Source organism: Pseudonaja textilis, chromosome 3 (assembly GCF_049901715.1).
Source record: "Pseudonaja textilis isolate UNSWEBS1 chromosome 3, rPseTex1.2, whole genome shotgun sequence".
Taxonomy (NCBI): domain Eukaryota; kingdom Metazoa; phylum Chordata; class Lepidosauria; order Squamata; family Elapidae; genus Pseudonaja; species Pseudonaja textilis.
Window position 1 is genome coordinate 138,761,685 of NC_141992.1, and position 14,882 is coordinate 138,776,566.

At 36.7% G+C, this 14,882-nt stretch overlaps 1 protein-coding gene across 2 annotated transcripts in view; it reads right to left on the reverse strand.

The window, feature by feature from the left end:
• MBOAT1 (membrane bound glycerophospholipid O-acyltransferase 1) overlaps positions 1 to 14,882 on the reverse strand; it is a 33,245-nt gene that overhangs the window by 11,023 nt on the left and 7,340 nt on the right. The window contains exons 2-9 of one of the 2 annotated variants that reach the window (XM_026699527.2): positions 14,217 to 14,362; positions 13,454 to 13,531; positions 12,666 to 12,761; positions 7,387 to 7,442; positions 5,556 to 5,610; positions 4,358 to 4,541; positions 3,402 to 3,594; positions 459 to 562 (exon numbers count right to left, since the gene is read on the reverse strand). In XM_026699527.2, the coding sequence (XP_026555312.1) occupies positions 459 to 562; positions 3,402 to 3,594; positions 4,358 to 4,541; positions 5,556 to 5,610; positions 7,387 to 7,442; positions 12,666 to 12,761; positions 13,454 to 13,531; positions 14,217 to 14,362 (912 nt within the window). The remainder of the gene's footprint in view (positions 1 to 458; positions 563 to 3,401; positions 3,595 to 4,357; positions 4,542 to 5,555; positions 5,611 to 7,386; positions 7,443 to 12,665; positions 12,762 to 13,453; positions 13,532 to 14,216; positions 14,363 to 14,882) is intronic. The other variant, XM_087930941.1, reaches the window with a different exon arrangement.

A 14,882-nucleotide genomic window follows, 5' to 3' on the forward strand; every position in this document is an offset into this window, starting at 1 on the left:
GTTGCTACCTAAGTGGACAGTTTGATTTCACAGAGGTGTGATTGACTTGGAGTTACATTGTGTTGTTTAAGTGTTCCCTTTATTTTTTCGAGCAGTGTATCATTTCACAGGTTCAATATTGGGGGTTTCGCAGTTAAAAAAAACTTTTCTGGAAAAAATATCAGGTTACTATATTTGGATATGAATAAGGAGCTTTCTCCTTTGGCGGAGAGGAAAGGAGAGGAAGAGGAGGAGGAGGAGGAGGAGGAAAAAGAAGATTTAAAAGCCAGAATAATGGCTTTTGTCCTTGCCTGAATATTGTACCAGTGCAGCAAATGCATTATCTTCCTGCAATAAGCTATTTTATGAAGTTTGGACTTTCTCCACTTTCTTTAGACAAGTTCTTCTCCCTATGGGATCTAGAACAATTTCCAGTTTCAGTGTTATCTCTAAAGAAGACTGCCCATACTTCAACTTACCTCAATATTCCTGATATTCAAATTAGACAGTAGATCCCAGCGATAATTGCCTTTCTCATCCACACCACTGAATCCAAAACCGGCTGCATTATTAATTGCATCAGCTGCAAAAAAAGAAAAAAAAAGCTTAGGATGAAATATTAAACTGACATATGTTTAACAATTCTTAGAATGATCCATCCAATGTTATGTCCTAATAGAACTATTTTTCAATTCCCACTTTATAAGGGAATTTATTAGTAGGGAAATTATAAAATAGTTGTTTTAGAAACCATGAGCTAAATTCCCTTTGTATATATGAAAAGCATCGTTGATTTTTGGAAGTAGGCCTGATTTAGAAAGCAAATTCAACGAAGCAGTAGCCAAATGTATGTAAATATACTGTATAAATGTTAGTATTCAATTAACAAAACAACTGCTTCTAAATGAAGGTAAAAGCATTTTATTTAGAATTCCAATTCAGTTAAGTTTATATTCAGAATTATAAAATAAAATAAAATCAACCAATTTTTAAAGTAACATTTTGGACTATATAATTGTGGACCAAAACTAACAGTCCTGAAACAATATTTTAACTTTAAAAAACAGCTTTGGAATTTTAAACACTTTGATTTTTTTTATTTGACTTCCAATTTTTTTTTTTAGTTAACATTACAACAGAATGATCTTTCATTGTTTTGCAACTTTCTCCAATAGCAAATCCATACTGTTTCTCATATAAAAAGGGGGCTGTCCCATTTAAAAGCAAGAATAGAAAGTTTGATATGATCGACAAAATATTACATTCTGTAGATAAATTGTATAGAGAAAAAAAGGGGGCATTAATGCTACTCGGTGTTAAGAAAAATGATAAACTCTAGGATTTACTGCTATAGAAAAGCATTTTGCTGTTCTCTTTTCTCAATACAGAAAGGTATTTATTATCCCAGTTGCTCCACAAACTCAATTCTATATTTTGTTTCTAACAACAGAGGAACAACATTCAAATGATCTAATGTATTCTTTTTCATTCTTCTATTGATGCATTTTAATGGTTATATGCATTACCATGTTGATGCTTAAGGGAAAATCTTTTGCTAGAGAGGTTGCTGTGTGCAGGACATTCACAACATGATTGCTACCGCCTTCAAGGAATATTACGAAGTGAAAACACAAACTTAATTCTTTGAGCTTTGTTTGTCCTCCAAAGTAAGAAAAGCAGTCAGTTCTAGCTCTTCTTTGGGAACATTATACTCTCGACATTTTAGAACCTGAGTCAGTATATGACTCATCTTTGCCTCAAGTTCTCATCATGGCCTGTCCACATACTGGATAATTGCGTCAGTCACAATTTATTGGCTTTGCTCAACGCACTACGCCAAAACTAAACAAACCATAATATGATTTAGAAGATTGTTCGTACCCTTCACAGAGCATGACTTGATCCAGTATGCCTGTTCCATCCTGTTTCTGTCTGAATTGTTTTTAAGCCTTAAAATATTCACTGAACTTTAAGCCAGCTGAGCTTGAAGGCAGCACCAAAGTACAATGGCTGCTTAACTTTGGCACTTGCAAAAATGCAAACAGCCGTATTTTAAGCAGCAGTAATTTGTGATATGGTAATAGGACAGGAATCTTCCCCAACCCCCAAAAATCTCTATCTGATCTTCTCAGAAACACTATTTTGGGAAAGCGCAGCAGGCGAGAAGCAGGCAGAAATCATCCTCTTTCAAAAGGTTATCAGGAAAGGAAAGTTAACCATATCATCAAAATACTTAGGGGTGCAAGCATTCTCCAAAAGAGGCTTCACTTTCCAGCAGTTGTGTGTAGAAGCAGCCTTTTCTCAGCCCATCTCATATTAGATAAACAATGCAAAGCAATTCACTTTCTAACATGCAGGTATGGATGCCCTGAAATAAGATATTTTCATTCCTAAAAGTAGGCTTTCTGGATGGCTTCTGTCCTGAGCAAGAATTGATTAGCATTAAAATTATGATCCTCTGCATATTGCATAGTTTGTGGCAGGATCTGGGGTCTACTTTGCCTAAACTGTCTTGGTCCTGGAAAATTTAGACCAGCCTTTGCTAACTTGGGCATTTAGATTTTGATTCCTATAACAAGTACAACCACTATAAGACTGTGGAATATAATCCAATGTATCAGGCAGATACTAAGACTTAATCTTAGTGATGCTATATATATGGGTGTTGCTATGTTAGTACGTACAATGGACTAAAACACTGTTGATGTCCTGGACTGTGTGTTTAACACCACATTAAAAACTGTTATAGAACTGCAAGGGCATGTTCTACACAAAATAAGTAATTCTACATAAAAATATTATCAGATATTTAATGCATATATGAATTTTAGTTTGTCTGATATCCTCTGACATGTATTTGGACTGCTAAATAGATGTGCATTACTCATTAGAAAAGCCATTATTCTGAATAAGAAATAATGTGCTTAATGTCAACTATATAATACAGTAATATTCCATTTTTTATATCACATTTATGCCTTAATGGATAAAATGGATACATCCACATTAAGTGCAGGTAGTCCTCAAGTTACACTTCATTTAGTGATTGTTCAAAGCTACAACGGCATTGAAAAAGTGACTGATTACCATTTTATGACTGTTCCAACAACCCCATGATCACAAAATCAAAATTCAGATGCTTGGCAACTGACTCAAAATAATGACGGTTGCAGTGTCGCAGGGTCATGTGATCCCATTTTGTGACAAGCAAAGTCAATGGGGAAGACCAGATTCATTTAACAGCCATGTTACTAATTTAACAACTGCAGTGATTCACTTAACAATGGTGGCAAGCGAGGGCAAAATTTGGGACAAAATTCACTTAACAACTGTCTTACTTAGCAACACAAAATTTGGGTGGTCGTAAGTTGAGGACTACCTGTAGAAGCATGTCCTGCAAAACAATCTTAAACGAAACTTACCAAGTGTCCAAGCAAAATAGTATTTTGGTTTTGAGGCTTGCATGACAACATATAGAAAACCAAGTCTCGTCAAGAAGGAAGACCGATTTATAAATTGATCGTCAACAATGTAAGTTGCTGGGAAGGTCTTGGTAAGAGTCAAGAACACCACCAGAGATAGAAGTGTGATACCAAGTTTCTGCAGGATGGCTCCCTACAAAGGAAACAGAATAAAATATCAGTATGATTACATCTGAGAGAATAAAACCTTTTTAAAAAATGAAGTGTTTTAAGAAATGAACTATTAAAAGTATGACATTGTCTACACTTGCTAATATTGAAAAAAAGGTATTTTCTTTTGGATTATTACTATTAAAAATGATATGATCTCTAACTGTGGAGACAGTAGCACTGCCTCTTAACAGCATACCCCTCGCACATATGTGCTAGTTGTTTCTGGCTCTAGGGGCAGTGCTCATCTCCGTTACAAAACCGAAGAGCCAGAGCTGTCCGAAGATGTCCCCATGGTCATGTGGCCGGCATGACTAAATGCTGAAGGCACATGCAACGCTGTTACCTTCCCACCAAAGTGGTCCTATTTTTCTACTTGCATTTTTACATGCTTTCGAACACTAGGTTGGCAGAAGCTGGGACAAGTAACGGGAGCTCACTCCGTTATGCAGTGCTAGGGATTCGAACCACCGAACTGCCGACCTTTCTGATCGACAAGCTCAGTGTCTTAGCCCCTGAGTCACTGTGGCCCTTCTTAACAGCATACATATACACATAAACAAGTCCTCCTTTTGAGCTTCTCATAGGTTCCTGGTCCCTCTACTAGAGGAACAGAGTGCAGGACGTGAAGGTTTTTCTTCTAAACCAGGAAAGCTCTTTTTATATTTTTATCATAACTGATACTGTTTATTGTCTCAAAACAATTTCAGCATTTCAGAATAAAAGCTTAGCATTTTGTGGCTTACCATTGGAGAAGGATCAGGAAATCTATTGCAATTCCTCTGTTTCCAGCTGACCTTTAATAACTTCATCTGCATGTGTCTCCCTTCAATGAACTCTATATAATCCTTAAAATTACTACATGGGCCAGCAATAATACTCATGAAGTTGAGATTATAGCTCAGATACTCTAATAAGGAAGGTCTCGTCCTGTCAAAACAATCATGAATATATGTATACTTCAAACATTTTTTTTCAAAAAAAAGCAAATATTAATTGTTTAAATAAATGGCAGTTTTATTGTAAACCTAGTTCAAAAGTCTGAGAAAGAAAAACTAGCGAAACATATAATAAATTTACAAGATACAACTGTTTGAGAGGTATTGTCAAGAATGAAAATTCTCCTACAATGACATTTGGAGATTGATTATTTCATGAATAAAACAATTTGTGCAGTCAAGAGAAACCACATAAAGAATTCATCCATGAGGTTATAGATATTTGTATAAGGATGTATGTATATTCAAATATTTTCAATTACATATGCAATTTCTAATATTTCTGTCTATCATTTCACTTCTTGCTAGAGTAGACATGAAATCCTTATCTATAACTGCCTTTTTTGCATCTGGAGTATTACAGAAAATCAGGAACCAAGGTGATTCAAATGAGTATAAGTTTAATCCACACTTAGCTTTCTACAAGAATCTGAACTATTAATAGCCAAGGCAAATTGGTGGTAGCTAAGAATCAATGGAATTCAAAGTGGGCTGGACTTAGATCTCTTGTGGACACGAAGGAATTCCAAACTGATGACATACTTGACCCCTCCTTTGGGCTCAGCCTGGTGATCTCCTACAATTTGTTTAAATAAGATACATATATAGAAAAATAAATCTAGAATTGAAAATATTCTTTTGAGAATCTTATAATACATGACACAGTTTAGATATTTGAATGTGGATCATAGTTGTAATGGGAGAAAATCAAGTAAAAATCTATCTTATTCTTTATATATTTAGATCATTGAAAAGAGTCTTAATAAGGAGCAATTTTCAGAGTATAGATCTCAAGAACATAAAATAATTCCAGAATTTAAAAGTGCATGGATAATTATTTACATTACATTAACACTAAATAGAAACTGCATAATAGAAGTAAGCATCTAAGAAAACCCAGATATTAGATTTTTAAAAATTATTAAGCACTGCTGTATTTTCTTACTTTATAGCAAGCTGCTTCTGTTCAGAAGTTAGATCTTCAGCTTTTCTACCTATTCCTATCAAAAAGACATAACAATTAAACTTTGCAAAAAAGAGGCAACTATAGACAATAAAATTCAATTCTAATCAAAATTCATGCATCAATAGATGCTGCATTTAACATTTATTTTCTGAGGGCTTCAGAAAGGGGATCTGGACTGTCGAAACTACTTTAGACGATTCCTAGAAATTATGGTGGCTTTTGGATAAAGAAATACTTGATATATACATTGATTATAAACTTATATTAAATGAACTTTCATAGTTCTTCAGATTAGGAATCGTAGTCAGCAAGGGACTCCAGTTATCCCAACAATCTTATCAGACTCTAATTTCAGAATAGGCGAAGAAATAGAGCTCTTAGTAGCATGTGTGTTTTTCTGCCAAAGGTGCTAAGCACTGCCAGGGACCTTTGTTTAAAAGAATAAACAGGTGAACAATAGCTAGAAACTTACCAACAGTAAGGGTAGACCGTATTATAAATTAATTAGTGTAATAAAATAATAAAAAGCAATTTTACTGTTCCTATAAAATGAGGTGATATTAACTCTACAGTTTGATATGAACATATTAAAAGAAAGTCTCATTTAATGGACTTCTAAGCAAAAATAGGAGCATGGAACAAATGTGCGATGTAAACAGAATGTTTGATTCTTATTTGGACCTACACTGTCTGGTCCATCAATGTCCTCAGGCATTCAGAAGTTAGAATTGGCCTTTTTCCAAAAAGTCTATCAGGAAATCCAAGGCTACAGAGTAGACTAGTAAGTTGAAAAAAACAATAGAAGTAGAGAATTCCAGGACCCTTTCATACAATTACTAAGAAAACTCTATGAATGTGGTAATGTTGTCTCCCAGGAGCCAGTCTCGGTCTGAGGGAAATTTTAAAAAATAGTTAGACTCAATCTTGTTTAAGTAATTTAGGATGGGCCAAAAATTCACGTTGTATATCACTGACCTGACACTGAAGAGAGGTAATCATTTAAATCCTTCCCCAACCCCCCACAAGAATTCCAGGATCTAAATGCTCTCATTTATTCCAGGCTCCTTCCTTGTAATATAGGTAAGGCAGAACACAATGTTTCAAAACACTGTTAAGAGAATGTTAAACCTACAAATGTTCATTCTAAGATAAATATTGATACCTCTGCTCTCAAGGGGAAAATAAAATTGATAACTATTTATGTGGAAAGGGTCTATGCAGCTTTATAACTATAACTAACAAAATCATTTAATTGGTTAAGGAATTGTTGTTTGTTTGACAATTATATCTTTTCCTCCAGGAGTTAGTTATATGGGGTGCACCAAAGTCATTCAGATAGTTTCCATGGTTGAGGTTTGACTAAGAATTGGAACTCCTGAATCCTGGTGAGTCATTAGCTACCACACTTCTTTCTTTCTTTCTTTCTTTCTTTCTTTCTTTCTTTCTTTCTTTCTTTCTTTCTTTCTTTCTTTCTTTCTTTCTTTCAATCCTTCCATAAATATGACTCCGTTCATCAAACAATTAAGGATGCAATTTCTGACAGCTTGCTTATGATTTATATACATTATTTGTCATGTTTTCAGTTCTATTCTATTTATAAAAAACAGAACAAATAAGGATTAAATAAGCAAAACTGTCCATAGACTTCAGGGTTTTTTAAATTATTGTCACTAAACCTTAATTGTAACAAGATGACTTCAAGATCTTGGCAGAGACAACACATACTGACCACTTTTTCCCCAAAGGCTGCCAATGTCTATTCAGAGAATTTTACATACAAGATGGAAAATAGAAAAACAATCTTCCTTACCATCATGAACCTGGAATGCAAGAGTTGTGATCTTTTGTGTAACAATCATCAATGGGCTGTAATAAAATGCAGATAGATAGCATTTGCATGCTCCAATGTGTTTAGATTTTTCACCTTAATGCATTTTTATGATTTAAACAAGCTGCAGATAAAATATTTTTGTACCAATTCCCACCAAACACAGGTAACGTGGCAAAGATAATGGATTATAACAGATTGTCAAACTCGATTTCATTGAGGGCCGCATCAGGGTTGCGTTTGACCTTGGGGGGCCAGGAAAGGGCATGGCCAGGGTGGGAGTGGCGAGCTCGATGTCACTCATTGAGGCTCTATTTTCGACATCAGTCCTCCCGGACTCCATGTTTAGCCGTGATGGCCTCCTGCAGCCCTCTGCCAGTGAAAACAGAACTTGGGGAGGCCACAGACACCCCCCCCAAGCTCCCTTTTCGCTGGCAGAGGCACCGCAAGCTGGTCCTTTCCTGTTTCCAGGGTGAGCCTGCAGGTCAGATCTAAGCACCCTGGATCCAGCCCCAGGGCCTTGAGTTTGACACCCCTGGATTATAAGAATTTAAGTCCAAAGTATCCAGAAATGATCAGAATGTCTCCCTGTGGCCACCAGTATATAGACTGTGTTCACATACAACAGGAGAATGTAATTTGCTTAAGCCTGGGTTATTGACTATACCACAATGACTTGCATTTCATATAACCATCATAAATCATAGTTAACAAACTACAAGAGATGGATTCACCTCGTGCAGTAAGGCAAAATTGAGCCAGCTCAACTACAATTTAGCAGCTTATATGAGCTCCACTATACAGAATTATTTGCATCACACCAATAATCTAGGTTAGGCAATATCACATACCAGCCTTCATATATGTTTGAAAAAGTTAAACTTGTGTTTCCCTGTTCAGAACTGATATTTGATATAGGTTTGAAATTTCACAAGCTGCAATATTCATTGGGAATCTATCATTTTGTGCACAAAGACTTTCCTTATGTACAAACATGCTTACGACTGCAACAATAGTTTGACGATAGCAAGAGGCCTTTATACATCAGGATTCACCTACTGAAATGGAAACCTTACAAAGCTACCCTAAGACCGTTTAGAAATTACAAGCTGCATACAATGTGTGTATTTGCTATATAGCAAGGAGGGCAAATGAATAATACCTTGCTGTTTTGTTGGTAGCGTACATGTACAAACAATATAAATGTATACTTTATACAATTTTAAAGGGTTATATTTTAATGCATGCTCTTTCTTGCTTTAGGAAATTTGTTTTGAACGGTAACATTCCACAGTGGTGGCAAAACTACGAGGCTGTGTATTTGAAACAGCTGTTCAGCAATAGGTTGATCGCATTCTCTTGTCAGCACATCCTCTTGATCATTTTGTGTTTAAACACACATCTTACAAGCCAAGCCAATTTTGTAGCAAATTCATTACAAGTTGATCTCTAGGTACACATAGTTCAAACGACATTGTATCTTTCCAAATTTCCAAATGTGTATGACTAAGTTATATAATTAACAAGTACTGTAGCCTGCTTTGAAGAGAAACACTGTAATGAACTTAAATCTGTGCACTTTCAGCTGAACATCAGAATCTAAATGACAGCCAAGATGTTAAGCTTAACTTAGACAATTCTCTGTCAGTGATTCCTAACTTTAATTTCTCACCTGTGAGCTAAGATAACAATGTATTGTGAAGAAGAAACTATTACACAAGAAGCCACGCTAACAGCACCTAACACTATGAGTGGGGTGATCACTTTTATTTACTGCATTTTTTCTACTACTAGAAGCAATGGGTTTCAAAAATTAGTAGCAGAATAATAAATGCTGAATAATTCTAATTCAAACTCAGCAGCTCAGATTTTATGCTGATTCTCTATCACACACATGCTCTTTCGGATGAATTAAAATTAGAGTATTGTTAGTTTTTAGCCCTTATATTTCAGTGATTATCTGTGGGGCTTATTGTAGCAATCTGTGCTTAGCAGAGTGATAGAATGATGGGAAAAAGCTGTCCCTGCATCTAATGTCTTGGCATACGTACAATACTCTATAGCAGTGCTGGCTAACCTTTTTGGGCTCCTGTGACAAAAATTGTGCACGCATCAGCGCGCATGCACTCGGGTGCCAGCACTCAGAATGCAATGTGAGCGCCCCCCCACGGCCTCTGCACATGCACGCCCTATCCCCCCCATCACTCCCTTACCTGCACTGTGCCTCACAGCTTGTTTTTCGGCTGGTTTGAGGCCTTTTTCGGCTTCCCAGAGGCTTGGAAAAAGCTTCTGCAAGGCTTTTCAGACCAAATAATATGTCCGTTTCATCACTTCCGGTATTACAGGAAGTGACGAAACAGGCCCATTCGTCCTGAAAAGCCCTGGGAGGCCGAAAAATAAGCTGTGAGGCTTGTGTATGCACAGTGAGGTAAGTTTGCCTGTGGCTCACGTGCTGTCACAAATGGCTCTGAGTGCCACTTGTGGTACGTGTGCCATAGGTTCGACATCATGGCGCTATAGTGCTGTCCTGATGGAAGGCGTTGAAACACTTTTGTGTGCAGGACGTCAGGGCTCCGAAGATATTAACAGACTCCTCACATCCTGAACACAAACTGTTTCAACTTCTCCCCTCAGGATGGCGCTATGGGCTATTGCATGCCAAGATAACTAGACAAGAGTTTTTTCCCCCTCATGCCATCACTCTGCTGAACATCTAATTCTTACAGTTCTAATATGTAGGTATATCAACCCATAGTGTGTGGCTGTAGTATTATTATTTATTCCTTTTATCATCTTATTATTATTTTCTCTGTTGGCTTGCAAGTATACTGAATGCTTCCGCACCGGAGACAAATTCCTTCTGGGTTTAAACACACTTGGCCAAATCAAGTATCCAAGGCCTTGTGGCTGGCTGGTGCAGATAGGGGATATGGAGCTGGCTAAAGTATGATGCTTGTGGTGGCACCTCAGCCAGCATTAGCCTATGCCCTGGGACAACGGCAATGGGTTGAAATTACTGAAGGGTAGCACTGTCAGGGAATGCTGCCTCAGACCTTACACCAGAAAAAGGCCCTCACTCCCTAGTGCCTATCAAGGCACCCACTCTGCGGACCATATCTCTCCCCTTGTGGCCTGCCTGGGACTCCTAACTCTTCCTACATTGAGGTCATGCAAGGTCCTCACTTAACGACATGCACAGTCCTGGGGTTACCACAGCAACTGGAATTGCCATAATTTCAGTGGCTAAACAACATAGTCACATGAGATTAGTTTATGACCCCATCATTTAACAATGGAAATCCTGGCCCCAGTTGCCATTGTACCAGAGGACTACCTGTAAACATAATTTCCAGGTAAAGCTTGGATGAGAATACAGACAGGGCTTGAGTGATGGCCATTCATTCAGTGACTGAAATTATAGCAGTGCTGAACCAGTGGCAACCATTGATCCCTGAAGTGCTACCTGCAGTCACACGATCAATGTTTGGGTGCTTTACAGCCAACCTGCATTTAGGAGTGCAGGGGCACTTCTAGTCCCCCAACCCGCTCTTTTGTCCTTCACCTCTGCCCTTTTAGCAGCCTGCATAGCAGCACTCCTTGGTGGTGGCACTGGGGCTGAAGTAGAGGAGTAGGGCCTCTAGATGTTTCAACTATCACTGACCCCAGGTGTCAACTTAGCCCCAGGGTTGAGAGCACCACTGAAGAGGGCGGCCTCAAGCTTTCCATAGCCATGGAATTATTCCAACTGAAATATCTGTAGTTTCAGTTCAAATTTTATCTTTATTCATTTATGAAAGTTTTGATGCCTTTCCAATACTTTTGAGATTTGTGTGATTACCACATGTGACAATATCTTTTTTGTTGTAACACTTCCAATATTTGTTGTTATATGATTTGTTAGTCTTAGATCTCTGTCAATTTAGGGGCACTTTCCCAACCCAATATTCTTGAAATGTATCCACCTATGCTGCTATGGAATTAAAAGTTTTGTGAACCAAAATATCTAAAGGAAATGTTCCCATCGCTGGCAACAGCATTTCCAAAACTCCTATCTGAAAGGTACTAGGCTCATTGTACAGAGCCTATTTCCCACAACCCTTAATAAGTATGTTTACCCTAAATTTGCAACTGAAGCCACTGGAATGGCTAGATTCAAATAATAAAGGGCCAGGAATCCCTTTGGTAGGCCTGATGAAGATGCATACTGGAATGCCATTTTTACTGTACAACCATTAAAGTTGTAGGATTTTGCTGATTAAGTATGTCTGGAACAATGGAAAACATGAAGTGCTCCAACTGGTCAAATATCTAAACAAAGAGCTCTCGTCAAATCTCTTCTATTTGTCTGAATTGTAAACAGATGTTAAAACTGGGGGGAAAGAAAGAAACTTATAAAACTTCCTCTTATATAAAAAGTAAGACATTAAAATTATAAAAAATATAAAACTATAGTTATAAATGTATAAAATCATTAAAAAATTACAAGAACCAGGACAGCTAATGAAATGCAAGATGGTCTGAACATTGTAATCTTTAAGCAGATAGAAAAAATCACTATATGAACATGTATTTTAATTAAGATGTTTGAATACATTCAGACTGGCCATGGTTAGTTACTGTGTATAAGTAATCCTGCAATGTTTAAAAGACTATTTTCAATAGAAGGTTACTAATTCTCCTTATTCCAGGTGAGCCAATTAAATTGTATAGACTTAAAAATGGACTAAATAATACTTCAAGAAAAGAGCTGCAGCAAAAGGACAAGAATAAAACAGCACAGTATTTTTTCTCACAAAAGGCACATTATATAAAATACATTTCTAATTTTTGAAACTGTGGTAGTTAAAATCCAGTACTTTGAAGTGCAGTTTTTGAAACTGTGGTAGTTAAAATCCAGTACTGTAAGCTACCTCTACTTCCTGCGAACTGCCTGCAATTTAGCAGTTCAGATGTCACCAAGGTCATGATAAAGCACTGTGAAGCAGTATATAAGTTTAAGTGCTATTGCTATTGTGACACATAGTTCCAATATTCATCTTCTCGCTTTTGCCCCTATTAAAAGGCCTGATTCATTTGAAATGTAAATATTTACGAAAAGACTGGAAGATTATTTCCCTCAGCAACAGTTTAACATTCATCTAGTTCCATGATCCATATGTCCATTGTGACACATTATCAATTAATTAAAATAAATCGTATGATACTGAATTCTTCTGATTTCTATTTCTTATAGTATCAAAATATATATTATTACTACTTACCCTGAGAAATCTGTAGTGAGAATACCATATTGGAATATATATATTCGGCTAATGTGGCACAGTGTGAGGTATCCCATAGCTACCAAAAAAGAATACCTAGAATCATATGCATTGATAGTATGAAACACTTTAGCCAAAACACTATAATAAACAGAACTGCAAGCACAGTAGAACCTGGCTCCCAATCCAGATATTTATTTTGCTTAGGTTTGCTTGCCTCTGATCTATTATCAAAAAGTTTCAACAGCAAATTTTCATAATTCCTTACGGCTTTCTTATAATCTTTGGGTGTATAAACTATAGCTAAAATATAACCAATATCAATAAAAATAGTTTTAGCCATCCTGTGGAATTGATGCCTTGGTTTGGTCTATTTGGTATGGCGGACATCAATCATGTGAATCTGATTGTGCTATACCTCTCCCTCCTTAAGAGTTCAGTGAATTAGGAAGGTGTCTGTCTGAGAAGTTGCAGAGTATTTTCTGTCTGTTGTAGACTTAAAGAGTCACCTTATGGGGAGACGTGTGACACATGTATATTTAATAAATAAGTAAAAATATACAGCATTTCAACCCATCATCCTGGCATTGCATTTTGTACATCTCCATCGAGGTCATTCCTTGCTCTTTGTAATAACTGCATTTAATCAGGACTCCACATTGCCTTAAAATGGCTGAAATAAGAGGTGCCACAAGACTACAAGCAACCTTTAATCAGATCAATAAAGGAACAACATCATTTAAAAATATTACAGTTTTTTAACACTTACAATAAACATACAAACTTACCTATGAATGTTGGAAATACTGGCCATGTTCATGATAAAATAACTTATCATCACTAAAGTAAAAATATGGATGGAGTACCTTGGAAGAGAAGAAGAAAAAGAAATTCCATTTTCCAAAGTCAGTAATAGCTAACAGACAACAAGTTAATTTCTGAATTAATTAAAAGTGAAGAGGTCCCTGCTGATTTTTATCCCATTAATCATCGCAGGGGGTGGTGCTCATCTCTGGTTCAAGACCATTGAGACAGCGCTGTCTGAAGATATTTACATGGTCATGTGGCCAGCATGACATCATGGAGCGCTATTACCTTCCCACCAAAGTGGTACCTATCTATCTACTCGCATTTGCATACTTTCAACTGTTAGATGGGCAAGAATGCGAGCTCACCTCATCATGTGGTACTTGGGTCTCAAACCTGGGCTGCCAGCTTTCCACCTGAGAAGCTCAGCTTCTTAACCACTGAGCCATGCATCACCATCAAATTAATTTAAAGTTATGTAGAAAGAATCCAGTCATGAAAATCCATCTGAATCAATGTTTCTTTTTTTTTTTTAAGTAAACTCCTTTGCTCTTGCTATCTTCCTCTTAAATCACAGACTGAATACATGCTTCTTTCCTGGAAAATGTATCTGGTGATAAAAGAGCTTTGACGTATTGTTTTCATAATGTTAGGGTTGCCCAACAGAATGTTTTACAATTCCCAGAATACAAGCTACTCAATTCATAGTCACAGTGAATAGAAAGTTAGACAAGAATGACTCACCAACCAAAGCAGAAGAGGGCAAAATATATCCCCAAAATTGTGGCAAATGCATGACGAACGGCAGAGTTGGCTTGACTAGGCCTTAAGTACAAACGAAACCAAAATGCAGCCAAGAGTGCACAAAGCTGACAAGCAACAAAATTGACCTAAAGGAATATGAAAATAGATTGGAGTCTCTCATAATCATTAGCAAGAAAAAACTGACAAAATCCTGGAGATGGTGTAGGAAGTTACTCATCACAATTCTCCTTTAAAGAAGTGGGAAGAAAGGAAGCACTATGTTTACTATATATAAAGCTTGGCAACACTCCAAATGAGTAAATTGCCTTTGATATTTATTTCAAGCAAAAGAAGATACTTCAATCCAGCTTGGTTGTAAAAATCCAGACTTTTAGATTAAATCCAGACTCACAGTGCAGTTCTTCTACGAGGTCTGTAGGGGGCTTGCATAAGTGCACCAATGTTCCTACAGTCCCTGTCCTATTGTTTCTTTTATATTTTTTTTTCATTTTTCTTATATGTATCCATGAATTCATTACTATGTTTTTACTTATACCTACTATCTTGTAAGCAATTGACAAATAAAAATAAATAAAAATAAAAAAATAAAAATAAAAATACATGTTTATTTACACACAGATCCAATGAGTTCAGTGGAGTTTGCAA